This window comes from Dysidea avara, chromosome 4 (assembly GCF_963678975.1).
Source record: "Dysidea avara chromosome 4, odDysAvar1.4, whole genome shotgun sequence".
In the NCBI taxonomy this organism is placed as follows: domain Eukaryota; kingdom Metazoa; phylum Porifera; class Demospongiae; order Dictyoceratida; family Dysideidae; genus Dysidea; species Dysidea avara.
In genome coordinates, this window is record NC_089275.1 from 42,679,118 (window position 1) to 42,687,947 (window position 8,830).

Genomic DNA, 8,830 nt, shown 5'->3' on the forward strand with positions numbered 1-8,830 from the left:
ACACAGGTAGCTGGACTAAGCAGGTCAGTTTGTGGCTACATATCTTCCTATACAGTGACCTGATAACACACTTGGGACTGTAGTTCCATGGCCCCATTCCTGCCTAACAGAGGATCTATATATCCAGTGATGCTCACAACTCTTACCAACTCTGCAGAATTGGAGTCCATAAAAACTTGTATTTTTCTGCCCCATATTTATCAGCTATCACAATACACCAAAACTGAAGCCACAAATATAATCACGATGACGTAAACCTCAAACCAAAGGTACTCTACCTCGCTCATTTGGTTCCTAAGATCCAATAATATCCACTCTGTATTTCTGAACGTCTTCCCAAGGGCCATTCAAACTTTCTTCTGTTTCAATGGTAAATGTACTGTCCTCATCATTTGTTGCTCTTACCAAGTGATAATTGGTGACTATACCACAGTACCACCATACCAGCCAAGAACTCTGATACTAGTTAAAGTGAACACTGAGCTAAAGCCAAATATCACCTCTAGAGTTAGAAACAGAGGATATAACATTATATTTATTACTGGCCATTCATAGTAGCACAGGTCATACCTGATAGTAAACTCCATCTCCTGGAATTATAGTGAACAAGTTACAGACAGACACACAAACAGACAGACAAACACACACACACACACGTGAATAGTGTACCATCTAGCAGGATGGTATAATTTTAGTTGAAAAATTTTGCCTTGATTTCTCTCTATAAGAGCATTTGTCAACCATAAAAGCGTAGTACATTGTCATGTCGCCAAATTAAGTTACTTTCAAAGGTGCTTGGTTGCCACTTTCATGGACATCTTGATTGCTTGATTCGCTGTATAAAAGCCCCTTGATTAAGTCTTGAATCAACTGACAGTATAGATGTGACTACCCCTTGTTGTGGTATTTGTTTGATCCCTACTACATTAAGGTGTGCCACAATCAAAATACACCAGCAAAAAAATCAGATAGTTGTCAATGTTTCTTGGGGATCAGGCATCTAGCCTCCATGGATTGTGCTTACAGTGTAACAAGGTGCAGAGAGATTAAGTACTGCCTGGTACGTTTATTCAAGTACTGGTACTCTGTGTGTGAAATCTCACCTTGGTGATTTACGCCAGTACAGTCACGTGTTTTAACAACATTTATGACTGGATTTGCAAAAAGGTACCTTTTCCACACAATTTACATACTAGCAAACAATTTAATTTTAATTATGCAAGACTCAGAACAGTTGAGTGTAGCTAGTACGTGTCAAGTTTATAGTTTGTTCAAGTTCAGCTGGATCCTGAAACTAAAATAGCTAATAATTAAAAGTAGATTTTTTCTCAAGAGAGTTAACATTTCAGCCCACCAGATGATTAGTGGTGATAGCAAAGGTGTCAACAACAGACACACACAGTTTGGTTCCATTACAAGTTCAGGAAAAGCCTGTAATGGACAGTGCATTTTATGGCTTCTCCATAGGAAAGTATGGTGAAAGTTTTGATTGGCCATAAATATTATGCCAGACAAAAAGATTTGAAACAAGTTTAGTGGATCAAGCAGTACTACAAATTTAATGAGCCAAATTTCAAGATCGTATGTAATTGCATCCACAAGTTATTAAATGTTTCAGAGGATCTGCAGCTCAACACATACATACTGGTCTGTTAATGAAAGTACTTAAGTCAGGTGATCCAACAACATACTCTGGCAATGAGTTCCATAGTCGAATAGCTGTAGGCAGAAATGAGTTAATGAATTTGATGTGGTGATTTCTTGTTGGGATTCTAGATCTTTGAAGATAATCAGAGAAGTTTGCCGATACGCACTGTGACAGTTATTATAAAATGGATTTAAATCTCCTTGGGGTTATTTATCCAATAACTACACTTATACAGTGAGTATGTCATATTCCTACAATAATGTACTACAACTACATGTAGATAGAGTATGGACAGTGGTAACAAACAGTTTGTAATAGGCTAAAAAGACATAATTATATCACATTTCTTTGCTGGAGTGTTTGAACCCTCCACAGCACATCCTTGGTGTTCACAAACGTTTATACAGTATACAGACAGGTACCTGGCATGATTATACAGGCTGCCAGAAAACTGAAAGCAGACACCACAAGTTGAAGGTGAGTTTGTTGTGGAAATTGTTAGCAGAACATCATATTGGTTTTATCTCAGTTTAGGTTATTTCACTCACACGGTTGATTTTGCTGAGTCTAGTAACAATTGTGTACCAATCATTTGGGTGACCTATTGTGAACCACTATCAGGGACAGTGGGAGCTTCAGTCATGCAATCCTCTGGGTGGTAGATGAGAAAAATAGTTTATATCTCTGGAGTTATATGTAAAACCAAATAAATTTGTGCACTCATATATGTAAATAGCAATTTATTTGATGTGTTAAGTGATCAAAAAGTTTGGATACCTGTGCTTAGATAACTGAGGTTCTACTGAATATCAGTTGGTGGTTTCATATTTACTAGTGCCAGTAAAGTGATCTCGTTTAAAAAAACATGAAAGAAGGTTATTGTTTTTATGTTTATGCTGTGGTGTCACGTGTCTAGCTAAACACTTCTGAATCAATAATCCAATCATTTCTTTATCTGGTAGAAGTTACACCTACATAAAAGATAATTTACCTCATGTGACTTTCATTCAATTAACCATATATTTCAATACCATAATATTATAGTTACATAAAAAATTTGAGGGATGTACATTTTGGGGTTAGGCCTGCGTCAAATATGCCAGCATAAATAACATAATAGGCTGGAGTGCTATGCTAGCAGAGTGTGCTTCACACACTGTGCGGTCACTTTTACCAATGCACCACCCCCACCCTCCCTCCTTAGCAAAATACCCCTGCTTCTTTAGCAATCCCAACTGAATTGAAAATACTAGCTATCTTGATTTATTACCCTACCAAAATCAATATAATTATAGTGACACAACTAGATTTCTCACCTGGTTGCTATTCTCAACAAATTTCTCCGATTTGTAGTGTGGATTTTCTGACTGAAAATATGGGAATATACCCAAATTGTCTGCATATAAATCATTCACAATGACCACATTATCATTTGTGAGACAATCTACAGCTGGTTCTAATGGTGCGGAGTACTTCTCACTGCTATGTATGAGATTGCTTTCTTCAGTTTGACTTTCTCCAGTCTGATTATCTTCATTATCCTCTATCAAAATGAACATGAATATACATAATTATTGTAGACTATGTCTGGTTATGAAGTTTGTAAGACACTATGTCCAAACAAGTGATGAGCTTAACATACAGTAGTTTGTAAATTTGCTCAACTGTTAACACTGCTTAAAGGTTTTTACTGTACAAAGTTGTTAAGCTGTTTTACTGTAGTTGTACCCAGTTATACTGATAGTAAAATATCAGTAACTTTTAGAATATGGAACATGTTGTTTTCCTAAGTATAAAACTCTCAGTAAAACATCAGTGAATGTGCACGTGGTTTACTGAAAAGCTGTTAAAAGAGTAAATTCCAAAGTGTTACATGTACTGGGGATATACTATTCTAGTAAACTAAGAAACTTTAAGCAGTGTAATGCTGCTATTATCAATTTTACTGTTAATAACACATTTTATTGCTCATCCCTAGTCTGTGATCAGTATAGTGAGGCAGCATTTCAGAGCGTTGTTGGTTTGTTAATCACAATATCCAGATTAGATACCTAAGTTTGACCAGTTATTATTATTGCTGATTCCTCAAGTGAGAAATCGCACTTTTATCTACACTGCTTTAGTCTGTCCAGCTGCATTGTGACAGTAGGACTTATAATATGTAAATCTACCATCATTAGTCATGCAGTTTATAGTCTGGTGCTACTTTTCTCTTTGATGTATATTATTTTATTATTACACTGTTGTTGAATTGTGAATTTGAAGAGAAGTACAAGTAAGTTTTATTAGGAATCAGAGCACTTAAAACAGAATTTATCTGCACCCGAAGACCAGAGTGCACTCCTGTGATCTACTTACATTAAACTCCTCCTTTTTTTCTTATACTTGCACAAAACAAAAGCATACAAAACTATATTTGAGTTACCTGTAGGTGTGTCAGAAGTTGCTTGTGTAGCAGAACAATTCACCTATACCAGCATATACATACGAGTAAACAGCACACAACTTTGCATTAATAAGTATTACAATTCCTCATATGTGACCAGTCCTGCAAAAAATTGAGCATGTGAGTACATAAAATTAAATTTGCCTACTTTTTCAAGTTGTAATGACTCATAACTTTGTCATCATGTTAAGGCTACACATATTTTGTCACATATTGAATATTTACTTGACTTTATAATGCAAGATACATAATGTAAATATTCTGTCCCAATACTAAGATATGACCTGTTGTGTGATGGGGTGTAGGTTGTGCCATGTGCCCTGCGTATATTTGCACATTACACATGTATATACTGATTATGTAACACTTTGTGTTACCTAAATTACTGCAATTGGGAGGAACATGTCATGCAACATACGTGTAGTGAACAATGCTTTAGATCATAATTATTGCTAATCGCTATGATTTGAATGATGCAGGGCATGAACCCTCACATGCTACAAACCTGGATGACAAACTACACAACATTATGATTGGGCTTAATATCATTAAAACAATGTTGAGCTCAAGTGTCACTACATGTTAATTAGAAGTCTCACCACTAGTTGTCATTGTGCCTGGCCAATCACGCTGGGTAAATTTCTGAAAAGTACTATAATATTTCATTCAAGGTCTGTTTTTAAATGTGGTAAGCTACTGTATGTATACTAATTTTCTCTGTGTAAAGAGGAACTCCAAGCAACAGCTACGTATAACTTTTCAGGCATACCTGACTTAAGTTTGGCAAATCAGTATGCTAAGCAGGTTGGTAGCATGAGGTTGTTGGTGGATAAGAGTTTGACAAAATTTAACATGTAGCCAGCATTGAAGAACATAAAATAGTTAATGATTATTAACATTAGCAAATTCACTTCGAATTGTAAATTTGTCAAACTCTAGTGACGTAAACTCTAGTGACGTCAAACGTTTGTCATTTACAGTGTACTTTAAAATGTACATCTATAAGAAGTTTATCTTGTATTACCAGATTGCTTTCACCCATTGGGTGGCTGGAGGCAGACTATTCAATCAGCTTTTCCATGCACGTGCACTGGAATTATGCATATAAAATACGTATATACAAGGTATGCCACTGTATTACCAGAAACAAAAAACTGTATCCATGCTTTTTTTTCATCTCACAAGACATTGTCAGGAAATTTAGGAAATAATTGTATAGCTTCTTAGTGCCTAAAGCTATGAAAATTGCCAAGAACTATCTGCTTATTGTATAAGATTCTAATTTCTGAATTCTGCCCTGTGTTGGGCATGAAAGTAGTATAAATTACACGAGGTTCAGTAGATAAACTGGAGGAAAATAAAATGATGAAAATCGGTCTATTAGTGAAGTAGTTAAATTGTGGTGAAAACAGGAGTTTGAATTTTATGTGTATTATATAGAATCCAGGTTATCACACATTTGTCCTAATAAGTGCTATATATTTATGAAAACTTGATGCTGTTAGCCAATGAAATTGTCCAGAGAACTCCGTGTGAGAGAATTACAAGTTTATAGGAACACACTCACTAGATGTAAACTGCTAGCATCATGCATGTATGGCGAATTTGTGTAATTTTTAGTAAAGAACTGGATCACTCTGGTTGCTTCCATGGGATGTTGTTGCTGAATGCTAATCAGATTGTTTTGCCACTAAAGCACTATGTAACTTGTACTATTCTAGGCAAATGCATAGTATTTTAGGGGCAAGGCTTCTTTTAGTTTTAGATAGCTAATGAACTTTGGTATATTTGCTTGCACAGATTGACCATTCATCAATGGCGGATCCAGCATGGGGCATTTAGGAAAATCCTCCCCTTCCCCCTTGTGGAGGAGCCATACTCTTTTGATTGAAATGCTAAACCTTGTCAGGCCAAAAAATCATTTAAAATATGCATATAATTACCACTACTTCTGCAAATTGACTCACCTGAAGCCAAAGTCAAACCAACTGTCAAGCAATCTATCACTCAGCACCTTCAGGCACACTAAACACCTCTATAGCCTTGTAAACCGTTTTAAAGATTCACAACTATCTGTAAAGCCCAAAATGGCAAAAATTAATGGTAAGGTACTTTCCTGTTTAAAGCAGCTAACAAGAGAATCGTTCTCCCAACCACCTACAACTTAGCATGTTTGTGCCCCTCCCCTTGGCCAGCTACTGGATCCGCCCCTGATCGTTAACCATGCAAAGAGCATAAATTATGTTCACAGACTAGCGGATTTATGATCCTGGAGAGATTAATAATCTCATGTGAGATTAATAATCTGTAATGTGTTGAATAATCTGTGATGTGTCACACAACAGCATTATAGCTTTACAAAAATAATGTAATGCATATATAATTGGCCAGTTATCATGGTTGGCAGGCCATGGACATAAAGTGTTGAATAAAAGTGTGGTGGTTAAATCCAGGAACAGAAGTTAAACCTAACTAGGTTAGAATCCTTAAATATGAAATTCAAGGCAACATGGCTACATCCTAAAACTACAAGCATAGCAAAAATTGAAACCATACACAACTTACATGTTTATCTAACCTCAGTGTAACACTGTTTTTGCTTTAAAACATATCATAGAAGGCATGTGATAACACGTCACAGTATCAACACATCAATTTCAGCAACTGTCACACTGCTTATGAAGTCAAGAGCATCAAAGGTTGGCATAGAAGCTAGTTAAACCACACCTACACTCATAGGATATCTTGTTATCGACACCTTGGCCTTGGCTTGTCTCAGCCTCAGGTTGCAATCCTACTCATGGTGTAACTATACCTCATGCAGTGAAACTCTTAGTACTTTGTGGATAGCTATGTCACTAATTGTGGGTGGCTGATATTGCATCATGAATCCAAGTGATAACACTGCTTGCATTTTAGTGCTTAGGTGGCTTTCAGTTATAATTTTTGGCCTACATGTACACTTTAGCCTTCATTCCTATTTCCTTTGAAGGTCAGGTAAAAGCAAAAAAGCAACATCGATCTATTCTCTTATGGTGAGTACTGCTAACTCTGCCCCAATGAAACCCATGCATGAAGACTGCCAGACAAAAGTCATGGTGTAATATAGCTAGCACTGGTACTCTTTATCATGCTGTGTTTACAATACAATTCTCACAGCAATGCTTTATAACTACATGTAACCTCAAAATGATCATCATTACTATCCAGTGTGTTGAATGAAACAGCTGCAGCCAGCAGATTCTCTAGATACAGTAAGATATCACCCTAACTTAACACTTTGTAGAAAAAATGAGATCAAACTATTACCACATTCACTTGCATTATCTTCACTATTTGATGAAGTCTGGACAGCAACACTACTAAGATATTCATCAACAACTGTATGTGGAGTATCCTAAGGGGTATAAAACTACATGACTGACATATGCTCAGAAAGAAACCTAAAGTTACTAGTGATTCTGGCAATTCACTTGTATGCTTACTTCTTTTCACTTATGTACAAAATATTTACTATGTACGGCTTGAGTAATGGCTAAAAGTGCGTGTAAACAACTTACTGACATTCTTGAAGGCTGAGATGTCATTGATGAAATGTTAGAAACAATGTAAGGTAACAATACCAATAGGCAGCTCCCTCTAAAATAATAGATGATATTCAAAACCACAAAAAGCCGCATACTACCCATGTCATATTCCGTGATGGGGAATTCCTGTAATGTATCGGAGAAAAGTGAGTCTATGGATGAAGTGTTTTTGGTAAGTCTTTACTGAGAGTTTTATTCTGTATAGCAATGTAGTTACATATTCAATGTTAAATCTCAGTAGCCTATAAGAACAGTGAACAATTTCCATTTAATGCACATCATGCATGTGCCTAACTGATACCTCCAAGAAAGTTTCATACAAATAACCTATATCCAGATATGGAAGGATGTAGTGAAATACCCCAACACAATATTATAATAGCTAGCTTACTGACATAGCTGGACTGATAGCTATAGTTTCAAAATAAGTGTTACCTGTTTGTTCAACAATCTGACGATGTAGCTACACCCTATAGCTTATAGTGCTATATTTTCCAGTAAGGAAATATTTTTAGGTACGCAGTTTTTCTGTCCATCATCTTCTGCATCACTTAGCTATCTCCTCTTAATGCCTGATTGCCTGTTAATGTTAATAAAATGCACACCAAAGTGCAATACAGCAAATAACTGCACAACACTTGCTTGATTTATCAATATCAAACTGCTTATTTATTCCTCAGCACATGTACAGCTCTAAACAAAGTAGGTCTGCAGGGTGAAATATACTATCAGTATACACAGCAGTTTAGATTCTAATTGTACTGTAATACTGATAAACAACTTTATTTGCTCCTTGATCCCTTCCTATTAAGCACCAGCCTATTATGCTGGCATAATTTTGAGCATAATAGGTGCCTGAAAGCATCAAGCATAATGCTAGCATAATAGACAGAATAATTGTCATACTGTAAGAAAATGCATGCCGCAGAAAAAGGTTGACTTACAATAATAGAATGGTCAATGCCATTAATGTGGCAGTGTGCAGTAGTTATTGACACGACTGTCATTATAGTTTAAAATGCAGCCAATTTCTTAATGCACAACAAGTATTTTTACATTTAACCAGTTGTTCATAAGCGAAAGTTTATCATTATCCATTAGAAAGTAACAAAACATTGGAACTGTGGCAAAAATTTTGAGCATAATTAT

The 8,830-nt window shown here is 36.0% G+C and overlaps 1 protein-coding gene across 1 annotated transcript; it reads right to left on the reverse strand.

The window, feature by feature from the left end:
* Window positions 1-2,475: 2,475 nt before the first annotated feature.
* On the reverse strand, window positions 2,476-8,328 carry LOC136254088 (uncharacterized). Its single transcript, XM_066046744.1, has 7 exons — window positions 8,117-8,328; window positions 7,655-7,733; window positions 7,404-7,491; window positions 7,278-7,339; window positions 4,074-4,116; window positions 2,965-3,191; window positions 2,476-2,619 (listed from the first exon to the last, which is right to left on the reverse strand). Exons 2-7 carry the CDS (start codon window positions 7,679-7,681, stop codon window positions 2,614-2,616), a joined length of 453 nt encoding a protein of 150 aa, XP_065902816.1. The 5' UTR covers window positions 7,682-7,733; window positions 8,117-8,328; the 3' UTR covers window positions 2,476-2,613.
* Between the last annotated feature and the right edge of the window lie 502 nt (window positions 8,329-8,830).

Bases quoted from the DNA above. Each gene is read 5' to 3' on its own strand.
- LOC136254088 (XM_066046744.1), bottom strand. From the start codon at position 7,681: ATGACATCTCAGCCTTCAAGAATGTCA. The intron at 4,117-7,277 runs GTTACATGTAGT...ATGCTGGTATAG, and splicing joins GTAATGATGATCATTTTGAG to GTGAATTGTTCTGCTACACA. The intron at 3,192-4,073 runs GTAACTCAAATA...TCATTTTGATAG, and splicing joins AACTTCTGACACACCTACAG to AGGATAATGAAGATAATCAG.